The 14,146-nt window shown below is 45.2% G+C and overlaps 1 protein-coding gene across 2 annotated transcripts in view; it reads left to right on the top strand.

The window, feature by feature from the left end:
* The window catches only part of CASKIN2 (CASK interacting protein 2), a 277,560-nt gene extending 263,657 nt beyond the window's left edge, over positions 1 to 13,903 (top strand). For both annotated transcript variants that reach the window (XM_078654526.1, XM_078654527.1), the window contains one exon: positions 12,455 to 13,903. In XM_078654526.1, the coding sequence (XP_078510652.1) occupies positions 12,455 to 12,548 (94 nt within the window). In that variant the 3' untranslated portion in view covers positions 12,549 to 13,903. The remainder of the gene's footprint in view (positions 1 to 12,454) is intronic.
* The last annotated feature ends 243 nt before the right edge of the window (positions 13,904 to 14,146 follow it).

The raw sequence follows: 14,146 nt of genomic DNA, 5'->3' as shown, positions 1-14,146 counted from the left end.
AATAAAACAAATCTCTGTGGTGGACTAGGCAACTTTCTCAGTCAGATCTCATGCCTGGATGACCTTAAATTCCTATCAAACATTTGCACCACAAAAATTCTTTAATCAGGGTTATCCCAAAGATATAAAAATTAAATTCTTAAGGTATAGACTGGGTATCCTCCCATGCACTCAGCATCTTCCACCACGGCCGAGGGCAACAACCCAAAGCACGTGAAGGCTGTGCAACACTAAGCAAGGAGACCTCTTACATCTAATCTGCACATGCAAGGAACTGCATCAAGAACGGCTTCAGTTACTAAAAGTACCCTTCAAGCAAAAAGGCATTCGCACCAGGAGGTAATCGGTGTTGGCCTGCTTTAATCCTGGGAACACGCAACTGAACTGCAGATAAGTAAAATATCTGTGCCGTTTTCTTCGCTGCTCACCATGCTGACTCTGTGGAAATTGCGAGGTACTTGACTGAAGGTGATTAAGAGACCTTTCACGGCCCCCGCTTTGCGGGCGTCGTTCACTGGACTTCTGGGGCCGGAACTGCTGACTCTGTGGGACTGCGAGGCCCAGCAGGCCATTTGCTCCACACCTGCCGCCTCTTCCCACTCTGGACACGCCCCCGCCTGCCTCCTTATCTTTGTTGCACGGCCCCCGCTCCTCGGGTGCCGTTTTCTTCGCTGCTCACCTGGCTGACTCTGTGGAAATTGCGAGGTCCTTGACTGAAGGTGATTAACCCCTTCCGTGCGGCCGCGATTCCCCCGTGTGCGGCAGCCGCACGAACAGGGCGGGGCGTGATGAACCCCAGCCGTCATCAGCACACGAGCACCGTGGAGCGTGACGGCTGGGGTTCATCACCAGCATGGAAGGGGTTAAGAGACCTTTCACGGCCCCCGCTTCGCGGGCGCCGTTCACTGGACTTCTGGGGCCGGAACTGCTGACTCTGTGGGACTGCGAGGCCCAGCAGGCCATTTGCTCCACACCTGCCGCCTCTTCCCACTCTGGACACGCCCCCGCCTGCCTCCTTATAATTCCATCAGTCTCCCGCGCGCGGGCGAAGCCCGGGCAAAGGGCGGGCCGTCTGAGGCTGTCCGAGGTTGACAGAGGTTGGGTTGGGGCACCCCCCTTCTATTTTGTTTATTTTGTATTGCTTATGTTGTTTGCGCTGTCTTAGGGGGGGGACTCGTTGTTATACCCAGTTGCAAGTACTTCACTCGTTGGCTGTTATTGTTGTGAATCATGCCCCTACGTTCAGGGAAAGAAAGAGTTGTGCATGTGCAGACGGGTAGTGGGGTGGTAACTGGTCCCCTTGATGCCTTTATAACTAGGGCGACTGGCTTCTTGGAAAAGGAGATAGCCTTTGTAGAGAAAAGGCTATCATTAGATCTTATTACGGGGAAACGTTCCTCTATTGGACGCCTTGCGACAGTGGTTAGCCCACAGGCAGCTCCCATGATTCCCATTCAGTCTTTGAACACTGTGTTGGTGGACGTCCATGCAGAAGCAGAGCGATCGATCTAGAACTCCATTGGTAGCGGTTCACAACTCAGTGTTTCCCTGGGAAGCTGCAGTGGGGAAAGCTCGTTAAATGCTAGCTCTGCCCAACTTGATCCTAGTATCGCAGCGGAATATGCCCCATAAGAGGAAGAGAAGTAAGAGCCATCAGAAGGGGGGCTCCTCTAAAATACCCAAATTCAACAGTATCACCCAGCCTACCCGCTCCCCTACAAAAATTGTCAGTCCCCAACATCCCCAGGTTACAACCAGCCCCGTGTCCCCCCGCATTTATCATTGATAAACCTAGCTGCTAATATAGAGAGTTCGAATAATGATGATGGTCTTTTATGCAAAATGGAAATATTAATAAAAACCCTATGTTACCATTACTTGAACGTACTAGACTTATGAACGCCAAGATGGATTATTTGGAAACTCTTGTTAAAGAGAACACCATTATTTTAAACAAGATAACTAATGTCCACCTTCTTCCATCTATTCCGGCTAGTATATCCAGCCCCCCGGGTGCTGCTATTACAACTAATCGGCCCTCACAGGCCACCATTAAACAGCCTAACACACAACCCATATCAAAAAACGCGTTTATCGAAATATCCAGGGTGGGGGAATAAGACAGCGGTATCAAGGTCAAATTATAAGATTCGCAAGGTTCGAAATTGATTGACTCCCACCTACAACTAGTGGAGAAAGTCTCCCAGGGAATTCCGAACAAGAAGTAGTTGATCTAGAAAGTCAAATGAGCTTAGTTGAACAGGAGGAGGGATACTCGAATATGGATGAGGTTAATGGGAGTGTTGTAAAGGGGAACTATATGCACCATATGCACCTAGCGATGTGGGGGTTTCAAACCAAGAGTTGAGGGTTTTAGAACAGGTTGCCTCCCCTCCTCAGGATTCGATATTGAAAATAGCTTCGTGGAATATCGCAGGACTAAAAGGGCGACTATCCTCTACGGACTGGGCAGATTTTGTTGATACATTTGATATTTTGTTATGCCAAGAGAGCTGGGCCCCCGAACCAATCTTTAGAGCTGGCTTTTTAAAGTTTTACAAACCTGCATCAAAGGGTATCAAGGGTAGAGCTTCAGGGGGCTTAGTCACTTGGGTTAAACAGTCTATTAACTGTGGAGTAGTGGAAATCCCTGGTAACAACCCCGACATTCTGGGGATACAATTATGTAGGGAAGAACATTATTCTCACTAATATATATGCACGTGGCCTCCCTGGGGGGAGATGCCCGGCTATAATGGATGATTTGGATACTTATCTTGAATCAATTGGAAGAGATAATCTACTTCTCCTAGCTGGGGATTTGAACTGTACCTTCGAACCCCAGAGGATTGAGGTTGAGGATTTGTGCTGCGAGGAAGATGCCATGTGGAACATTCCGAGTTTGACAATAAATCCTATTAACAGGAGCTCAGAGGCTGCCACACACTGGTTAGGGCTGTGTTTAGAGTGGGGTTTGAGAGCGACTAATGGTCGGATGGCCTCCGATAAAGCTGGCCAATCTACTTTTGATAATGAGGTTAGCAAAAGCAGAATAGATTACATCTTGGTTAAAATCGAATATTGGTCCCAGGTGGAAGACATGGTAGTTGTGGATCGTCCAGAGAGTGACCACATCCCGTTGTTCCTAAGCTTGAAGCTTGCCGATGGAATAGGTAGATCTCCAGGGGCTATATGTACTACTGCAGAGCCTTTATCAACTAATGATGGAAGGCGGGTTAGATGGAGCAGGGTCTTGTTGGATCCCGCCATGTTAGATGCTCTATCTCAGGAAGCATTAACAACTTTGAATGCCATATACAATTTATCTCCCACTAAGGAAGCAGCTCACCAGATTTGTGATCTACACGAGAAGTGCTTTAATAAACTGAAGGCTATTCTTACCCTTCCTCCTAGGCTTGGGAAAGCAAATATGCCCGTTACCCGAAAGAAATGGTACAATAGCGATTGCAGGGAGACATTTAGTGCTCTTAAAAGAGCAGTTAAATCCAGGGTAACGGTTGACATCAAGTTGGCGAGACTAAGTTACAAAAGGGCCCAGTGGAAGGCGAGGAGAGAATGGGATGATTGTTACTGGTCTGACCTATACGAGGCTAGTCTCTCTTCTAACCAGACTAAATTCTGGGAAGTAGTTGAATGGGGCAGGAATCCAGACTCACAGATTCCAGCTAACCATGTGTCGGCGGAAGCATGGGTGGATTTTTTCTCATCCCAGTATAAGGAGTCTGACAACGAATGTAGTGTTTCCACGCCGAATTGGGCCCTTTTGCACTCTTGCAATTGTCAATCTCTGGTATTCACTAATGCTGACACTGAGTCTGCCCTCCGTTTAGTACAAGCACGGAAAGCTCCCGGGTTGGATTGTATTCCGACCGACCTATTTAAATCAAATCTTCAACTCTGGGTTCCTTACATTACCCAGGTTGTTAATGCTATTTCAAAGGGGGCAAGGATTCCAGATTCCTGGAACGGGGCTGAAATTTTGCCCATTTTTAAAAAGGGGGACCGCTCGATACCAAGTAACTACCGCCCCATAAGTTTAATAGACTCCATGCAGAAAATCTTTGCCAGGATGGTCCTCGCCAGGGTCCAAGGGTGGATGGAGATGGAGAGTATTCTCTCTCCATTACAGGCAGGATTCAGATCAGGTATTAGCACCATCGATCAGGTTTTCCGCTTTGTTATGATTTTCTTGAAGGTGGTGCTATTGGGAGGAGGGACCATCTTTGCCGCCTTCGTGGACCTTAAGTCCGCTTTCGATCTTGTGCCCAGGACAAAACTGTGGGATGTCCTGTAGAAGATCGGACTGCAGTCTGAATTACTCCAAATTCTGGTAAGACTGCATGAGAAAAACTTTGCACAAGTAAGGTGGGGGAAAACAGGGGCAGGTAACGGCAAGTTTTCCTGTCACGAGGGGTGTCTGCCGAAGGTGCATTTTGGCACCTATCCTCTTTTTATTATTTATTAATCAGGTGGTAAACTTTTTTGAAAATACCCCAACTGACCCACCCATGTTGGGTGGGACAAAGTTCCCTTTGCTCATCTTTGCAGATGATTCTTTAATTCTCTCTAAGACTCGTAGTGGCCTCCAAAAGGCGATTGACAGATTTGAGGATTTCTGTAAGTGAAATGAACTCCAAATCAATGTGAGCAAGACCAAATTTATGGTCCTAACAAAAAATCGCCCCATTAAAAATTATGTAAGCATGAATGGAGTCGCACTTGAACAAGTGGACGTTATGACCTACCTAGGCTTGACCTTAGATTATCGCCTTCGCTGGAAGACACAGGTTGAGGCACTCCACCTAAGATCTGTTCGTCTAATGGGCTGCCTGATCCAGGAACAACAATTGTCTTTGACCAAAAGGATCCTACCAGTATTAAAGATCTATGAAGCAAAAATGTATTCTGCTATTTTGTATGGGGCCGACCTATGGGGTTATAAGGACCTAACGCCCCTAGTAAAAGCACCAAACAAATTTTTGCGTAATCTGGTAGGTTTACCCCAATCCACACCAATCAAACCACTTTTCTTGGATATGGGTTGTAAACCAATAAATGAAATGGAACGATATAGGCTTGTTGCACTATGGAGACGGATCTGGACATCTCCGGATCTCAACCTCTTCGCTAATGAATTAGCGGATGTGAAATCTAGTATGGGTTCAGGTAATATCCCGTGGTTAAAGGAAGTGAAAGTAATGCTGGAATCCATGGGACTTAGCCAATTGTGGGTTAACCCGGGGGCCTCTGTGTTCCCATCCAAAAAAGAATATAAGATGCTCTTCTGGGCCTCGGTTAGATCCCATTCTGTTGTATTGTCAGACACCCCCTCCCTAACGGGCTGTTTCTTGGTTCATAAATTGGATCCCTTACTCGAGAACTATTGGGATGTTATTACCAAGAGCCTTGACAAAAAACTATATCACCAGTTCAGAGTAGGGTCTTTACCTGTGAGGTCCTTTACCAAGAAATGGGTTGGCCATACAACTGAGTATTGCCCCTGGTGTAATGAACAAAAGGAGAGTGTGGGTCATCTTTTCTTTGCCTGTCCGGCATACCGAGCCGCCAGGAACAAATGGATTAGGCCAATATGTCGCCAGTTGAATATTGGAGGGAGCGTAGAGGCGCTATGGGTTTTAAGAACAAATACCAGTGAGTCTGTAGTTATAGGAGTACAAAGTATCTAGGGCGGGCATGGATCATCAGAGCTAGACACCTTTTGATAATTAATTGTAAATTTTAAATTAGGTTCTTTCCTCTTTTTATTTTTCTCTTCATACTAAGTCTTTAAGGTTCACTGTTTAATCCTAGTTTTAACGATTTTAAGATGAAATATGACGTTGTAAATATTCTGTGTTTATATGACTTGGTTCGTATTTTTAACTGTTGGCAATTTGTCTTTTATGATGTAAAAAATCGAAATAAAGACGTATGAACTGAACTGAACTGAAAAATATCTTATGTTGACCGAACAAAAAATGCCTAAAATGTTATAGTCCAACCGCAGCCTCAGAAGTAAGAAGTCTCCTGTGGTGCAATCGGCCCGAAAATTGGGAGTGGCTTCTCTCGAATATATCAAGGATGGAGCACTAGCACTTTTACCGAATACATTTTGAGCAGGCTTTAACAATTGAACAATATGCACTTCACCACGCGCCTTTACTTTACTCAGACAACTGTAGCTTACAGTAGTGACTGATGCCTCCATCTTGGGGTGGGAAGCTTATCTGGACGATTTGGATATCATTGTCCTTTGTGCTTCAGAGGGACAGGTACTTAACATCAACCTGTTGGAACTGCAAGTGATTCAGCTAGCGCTCAAGGCCTTCATCCCCCCATCCAAGGTTGGTCCGTCCGGATCTTGACAGAAAACACAACAGTCATGTGGTATGTCAATAAGCAAGGGAGGAGAGTCTTGCCTCCTTTGCCTCGAATCATTGGTACTTTTGTCTTTGGCTCACCTTCAAGGAATCAGGTGACTGCCAGTCACTTAGCGGGTCTCTGAATGTCTGAGCCAATAGCCCCAACTGCCGTTCTCTCGCCATTCATAAGTAGCATCTTCTATCAGAGGGAGTCCAGGAAATCTCCTCCCAGTGAGGCAATCTTATGGTGGGCTTGTTTGCCTCCCCTGGAAAACTGGATGCCAGTAGTGGTGCGCCCTCCAGTATTTGTTGATGGGGAGCCTTGAGGGATGCATTTCAGTTGAGGTGAAACGTTAAGCTGCACTGTGCCCCACTCCCCCCAGCTCTTGATTCCTTAAGTTTTGAGAAAGTTGCCAAGTGCGGTCCAAGTCATTCTCACTGCCCCAGATTGACCAAAAAGGATGTAATATGTAGACCTTAGGCGCTCCTTCACTTGTCTCCATTTCAGGCTGTCATTCACATTGACCCTTCTGACCTAGGAGAAATGGTACTGCTCATCAGTCTGAGAGACATCCACCTTCAGGCATGGAGATTGAGCAGGGACATCTGAGCGCTTTCAGCTGCCATTGGAGGTGATAGACATCATCTTGTTGCCTTGGGCACCTCCACTAAATCAGCTTATTCTGGGAGATGAGGTTACTTTGCTTCAGGCTAAGTTATCTCAGGTTTTGTAGTTTGCACTTTCTCTTTCAGAGAGGTGATATGCCGCAAGTACAATAAAGGGTACTTTTCAGCACTGTTGGCACTCCTCTGTCTCCTATATAATCCTTTTCTGTGCGAATTCCCCATTCTGATACGATTTTTGAAAGGATTTACTAAATTAACTACCAACTTGCTTTGTTCTGCTCCATTGGGACCTTTATCTTGAACTAACGTTTTTAATGAAGACTCCATATGAACCTCTCTCCGTAGTTGCCAGTTACAAATGCTAACTTTCAAATCTGTGTTTTTGGTGGCAATCACTTGGGCCAGGCACAGCGGGTCAGTGACTTACAGGCTTTGAGTTCCTGTTCACCATTCACTTCTTTTTTTTCTTTTTCTCCCCGACAAATTGGTGTTGCAAACCAGGGATGTTTTTCTATCCGAATGTGGTGACTTTGACTTCTTTCCATCTGATTCAGTCCATTAATCTCCCAACCTTCTACCACCCACCCCTATCCCACTAGGGTAGAGGTGCAGTTGCATAGATTTCATCCCAGGTGGGCCGGACATCTACTCCTTTGACTGCACAAAGGACATCTGACTAGATGACCAGCTTTTTGTCAGGTACTTTGTTGCAAAGAACAGCATAGTGGTGCAAAAGGGAACTCTATCCAGATGTATCATATTGTTCTTCAAAACATGCTACACTTTGGTGAAGAAGGAATCTTTCCAAGGGATTAGAGCCGATTCCACCAGGGCCAAATTGACCACTTCTGCTGTTGCCAGAGGAGTCCCGATTGCAGAGATCAGCAAGGCAGTTCTGTTGGCATCAACACACACTTTTGCTAAGCATTACTGCCTGGATTCCGAAGTATGTTTTGATGGCCACTTCACCTGATCCATTTAGCAGGATTTCCTCATTGAACCATCCATCAACTCTTCTCCATGGAAGGGAACTGCTTTGGAATCTATTCTAAAGGTAAAGAATCAACAGGTAGAAGTTATCATCAGAAGTCTGGTGCCCGAGAGAATATTCCCAAGGTGAGGAATCCGAGATGAATGTCCTTTCTCTGCCACAGTAATTAGAAGGGATGCTGAGATCCTTCAGACTATGGAGATTAAAACATTCAGTCTTACTGAGGCTTTACAGACTGGCCAGACACCAATTGAATCTCTTTTGCCCTTTAATAAAGCACTTACTGACACACTGTTGGGCACTCAGGCTAAGCCATGATCTGACCCCTCCAGTCAACTGAGCAGTCACCATAGACCTGTGCGAAATGAACCAGATTTTTTGACCCAGCATCCAACACCATCTGAGACCCACCTCTACATCTATTTACTGGTGTGGGCGTTTCGCTTGGCGTTCAAGAACTTCCTGCCCAGACTGGTGCAGATTGTCACAGGCAATACCACTAACATGTGACATTGCAGCAAACAGGGTGGGCTCCAAAGTCCTGTGCGAGATCCACTACACCTCTCAAGTTTGCTTCCCTGGTTGTGCAGAGAACATGCACTGTTAGCAGTTTTGCATGCTGGATTTGGCCAGAAAAGAGAGAGATTATATATATATATATTTAGGTCAGGGGCCATAGACTATGCAATCTGCACCTCCATGCATGGAAATTGAGTGGCATTATTGGAGTTCTTTTCATCTTCCTCCAATGGTTGTTAATGTCATCCTGGTGGCCAGGAGCTCTTCCTCGAAATCTGTATATGCAGGGTGCTGGAACAAGTTTGCACCATAGTGTTGTATCCAGCAGTTAGACCAGTTGCAGCGGAAACTGTTGGATATGGTGTTTGCTTTGTTCTGTGGCCCAGCGAGGCCCTGCTCTGGGCACTGTTAAAGGTTACCGGTTAGCTCTTTCAGCCTTATTACGTTTGCTAAACCAAATGTTCATGTTAAAATCACCTGGGAGGATGCATTTTATAAAGGGTTTCAGGGTATGTTACGCCCTTTGTAATGCCACAATGGGACTTGAATTTAGTTCTCACCTTCATGCTGTGTGTACCTCTTTCGAACCAATTCACAGTTGTTCATTTTACCTGCAATCATGTCTTCTGAAGATGGTTACACAGTTTCATGTAGTATAAACCATTCCTCTGCTGACCATCTTTGCTCTGCCTCATCCCTCGAAAGAGGAAGAAAGATTCAATTGTCTAGATCCAAAGGAACATCAGGTGGATGATCAGCTCTTTGTGGGGTTCTCTGGGCAAAGAAGGATAAGGTGGTGCAGAAATAGACCATCTCTCTTAGGATAGTCCTCTGCATTAAGATCTTCTAGGTATTAGCTAATAAGCTGCTTCCAGAATGCCTGCAGGCTCATTCAACCAGTGCCAAACGTGCTACCATTTCATTGGCACGCAGAGCGTCTGCCCTTTATATTTATAAGGCCACTACCTTGGTATCGGTGCACATGTAAATGAAGTACTACTGCCTTGGCAGTCCGGTATATGGAAATGGGCATTTTGTCGTTTCTGGCCTCCAGGACTTTAGTCTGAGCCATTCCACAGACACAAGGTGAGGAATCTGCAGTCAGAAGTATCCATTAAAAGAGCAAGTTACTTACCTTGGTCAGACTTTTTCTGGTGGATACCCCATCTACCCCCAGATTCTTTATTGCCTACATTTTTGGTACGGGCAAGGCTGTCTTAAAAGAAAATCTAGAAATCTGCACACTGGTTAATTCAGTCTGCTGACACATCCGAGGGTGCGGATGAGTTCCTAAAAGAAACTGACTTAAGTATGCATGGTTGGCTCTTATATGTGGCTCAATTCATCACTTTCAGAGCAGAATGTTGTTGACGCACAGTTGCCTGGCGCCACCTGCCGGTTTGCAGGAGCAATGCTTAGAATTTTACGATTCCAGTCTGGCATTTATGGGACAATCACAAGGTGAGGAATCTGTAGCAGTGCTTTAAATGGGCCGGTACTCACCGGTACTGAGTACCGGCACTTCTTTGTTTTTCCGCCCTGAGTACCGGAACTTATTTTCGCCTCAAGAAGAGTACCGGTACTCCATAAAGCAGCAGGGCTCAGGCCCTGAAGTACGGGTAGGTGCAACAGATGGTGCGTGTTGAGGTGCTGCTCTGGCTGGCAACAGCCAGGCAGCCTGTGTTTTTCTGCGCGGTGGTGCTCCTGCACTGCAGTGTTAGGTTCTCATCAGGCGAGCAAGCTCATTAGGATCAAAGGGCTTCAGACACCCCACCCCATCCCCCCCGTCGTGTGGCAGCCCGGGGATGAGACAGCTTACGGGGCGCGCACACAGCCGCACCCCAGTACTTCACAGGTCTTTAAAAGACCGATTGCTTTTTAATGAGGCTTTGTTGTTTCTCACCACTTCTTAGAGTCCCTGAATCTCTGCTGCCTATTTCTGAAAGAACTAGCCCGCCCACCCTCCTGAAATGTGACTCTAGTTGTGGCTCTGGTTCTCATTGGCATTGCGACAAGAATGAGGATATGGTCAGAGGTGCCGAGAGTGGAACTGAAGACCCAGGGTCGAATTCCGACGTCCGCTCATCATCCTGTGGTTCTGGACAACTCCCTTACAGGGGTCTTAAAAAAGTACGCTTTAATGCAGATGTTCTGATTGTATGAAAATCGCTTAAATGCCCATGGCCCAAATTCGTGCAATATCAAACTGTCATAAATTAGGCTCTGCACGTATGACATAGAAGCTGATGCTTGCCATGCCTCTTATGTAAGGAGGCAGTTTGAGTTTGCGCGAATTTGGCCCATGGGCATTTAAGCGCTTTACATGACAATCGGAGCATTTGGGTTACAGTTTACTTATGTGCCTATTATTAAATTCCTGGTTCAAGACATGCCCCCAGACATGCCCCCAGACACGCCCCTAAATACCTACCCAGTCTAATTAGTGAGTACCGGCACTTCTAATTTCCCATTTAAAGCACTGATCTGTAGATACAGTATCCACCATAAAAAGTGTTAACTGAAGGTTAGTAACTTGTGCATCAGTAATCGATCATGGTACCAATCAAGATTATAACGTACATTTGTGACAAAGTGGTTGCTTCCAAGGATAGAGTTTAATCAGTTTTATATTAGTGTTAGAATCTCATGAAAACCAAAAATACATCTGCACATCAGATCAGTTCACTCTTGGTTCCATGATCTGGGGCCCAACTATTGTCTCAAATGCAAGATTACATAAAAAGCTGCTTCAGTAGGGCTAGAAAATCAACAGTCACATAACATTGACAGTAGGGAAGACAGATCGCTCTCATAGTAGTGCAAATGCAGGGCATTTCCTTCAAACAACTTCACCATCTCAACCTTTATTGATGGATGCCTTTCCATTAGGCTGAGCATATCCTCTCGCGATCGAATTGCCCAAGAGTAATAGACAATGAAAGGGAGCTTGTTGGGACGGAATGTCCCTTGCGTGGGGATGTACCCCACTGCCTTAAGAGCATCACTACATGTAAAACTGTTATCCTGACTTTTATGTTGGCCATGGTGTTTTACGTATCTATTGTGTATGGAGAGGCCAAGGGTTTTCCCTGGGTAATGCAAGGTTCGTAAACCATTCTTGTCCTAGAAGGTGCACCCAGTATGCCCATATATAGTGGGCACTGGATTTCTGTCCATGCCCTGGGTGTAGCACATGAAGCGCGGGTGGCAGTGTATCACATATCAGGAGTCATTCAGACCCCTTTCTCTGTGTCAGTGAGAGGCACGTCTGTAGGCCTCTCTCATGTAAAGTTCTGCTGTTATGATAAACCCAGATTCTTGCACTGGTATTCCTTGTGCCTGTCTAGTGCATGTGTGTGAAGTGAGTGTGTAGCTCTTTGGGGTAGTAGGGCTCGGTGTTGTGAGAATTTGAGTACTAAGACCAGTAGGAGCCATTGTGTTGTGTATTGCCTGTGTTCCTGACTGGTGGGCGGAGACCCAGACACTAAAGTGACAAAGGATGGAGACAGGTTTTCACATACATAACAAGTTAAACTTATCATCAACATCATGCATCAATAGTGCACAATAAATATAGCCACTCGCACCATCATGAGCCTTATTATTAGCTCACATACTACTAGAACACCCTGTGCCCTCTCTAAGGAGCTAGTTAAAAAAACAGCCATAGGTTGGTAACTCGAGAAGAACGAGGGAGAAAGAGGCCCTAGCCTTGCAACATAAACAACATCTTCAGAGTCCTAGAAAATGTCTTACTAAGGCGTACACGTGACAAAGAAGATTCACTGTTGTCCCCTTCACGTTTATGTGTTTGTTTCCACTTGATTACTTCTTAAAGCAATAAGACGAACTAAAGAGACTTGTTGATGTTTCTTGTTGCCCCTCTTGGTAATCTTCTTCCATTCCCCCTCTCTGTTCTCTCCATCCCCTGCAGCTCTGGAGCTGGGAAATCTCCCATGAGTATCCTCGATGACATCAGCACCATGTTTGATGATCTGACCGACCAGCTGAACGCCATGTTGGACTGAGGTGGACGGGGCCTGTTGGATCCACGGAATATCCCAGAGTAGAGCACATGCAGCCTGTGGAATGGAGTTGGTGTGTAGCTGCAAGAAGCCTGCAGACACACCATAGGAAACTATGCACTTTATTCAACTCCGCTTTTTCTAGAGACCTTGCCCCTGGCCGGAACATACTTCTAACTAACAGAGAAGGATCTTGCTCTCCACTCCTAACCATGGATTGTCCCCACAACTCTGATGTGGAACATGAAAAGGAATTCCAGATCTTTCTTCGTGGAGGGAGGTGGACTATTCCCTCCCACTTATCTGTACCCCTTGCAGCATGTTACTGCAACAATGACAATGGTTTATCCTTCTGGGGAAGACGGCCTGCTAAGGCGACTCACATTCACTCTAGCAAAAACAGAAGGGACGTAATATGCAATTTCATGCCAGACGATGGCCCAACCCTCCTGGGACGATTATTTTTAATACAAGTCATAAAATGCCTGTAAATATGTGTAATATGGTGTAAATATATGAATTTTCTTTATAACCTTGTTCTTACTCCCCGCATCCCCTAACATTTCTCCTCGAACCACAAACTCGGTGCAGACAAGCTCACAACTTCGCCTCGAACAGATGTATGCCTCCAGCAAACAGGCAATGTACTTAATGCTTGTCGAAGGCTTGGTATTATGTGTGCACATTGGTTGCTTAATTCTCCAACCCCATGTACTTTTTGCTGACTCGGTTTCTTAAAGCGATGGGTGTATTATAGGAGCTCTGCATAAAGAGTTTGTGATGGAAACGCTTTGGTAACTCCTCCCCCCCCCCCAAGTCAATGTACGTTTTTTGTGCGCGCGATCCTGTGGCAGAAACCTATTTTAAAAAAACAGATGGGGCGAAGTAAGGCATATGGCATATGCCTCAAAAGCTATTTTTAAAAACTGAAAAGAAAAGCAAATCAGACTTTTCCCCAAAAATCAGACTGCAAAATGGTTTGGGGTTTTTTACACGCTTGGTTATCCTTGGTTTTTTTTAACTTCACAATGTGCAAAACAATGTGTGCCTTGTTGTCAGCAATGTCAACCCTTCTGTGGATGTTCTAACAATTTATGTATTATAAAGATATAGCGCCGCTGCACTTTATCAACTGAGGATCAAACACTATTTCTATGTGTGTGTGTATATGAATTCTTTTTGTTTCGAATTGACAGCAGGTGATAATAGCAAAAAAAAATGCTGATATTTGTCTTTGTGACCTGTATCTTTGATTTGTGAAACAACATTAAAACCTGTAAATAGATATAAATAATATATTATATATGTACACAAAATTGTTCCAATGTATTTACGTAAAAGGAGCTAACAATTTTAAACACGCAGTTTCCTGTTTATTCTTTGAATCATTTCTTTTTGTGGACGTGTAATGATGTTTTAAATTTTTTCTTTAATTTTGTTAAAGTTGGGTGTTTTGCTGTACACACGTACAGCCTTTACTTAAGCCCCTAGATTTGGGTAGATAGCTCATGAAGTTGTGCGCTGTATCTTGATGCCTGGCCCTTTGAGGACGACTATTTAGATATGAGTCCATGGAGTGATGTTACAGCCTGAAGTAAAGT

This window comes from Lissotriton helveticus, chromosome 7, assembly GCF_964261635.1.
Source record: "Lissotriton helveticus chromosome 7, aLisHel1.1, whole genome shotgun sequence".
Classification (NCBI taxonomy): Eukaryota; Metazoa; Chordata; class Amphibia; order Caudata; family Salamandridae; genus Lissotriton; species Lissotriton helveticus.
Note: the sequence above shows the minus strand (reverse complement) of the source record. Positions and strands in the feature narration are given on the sequence as shown.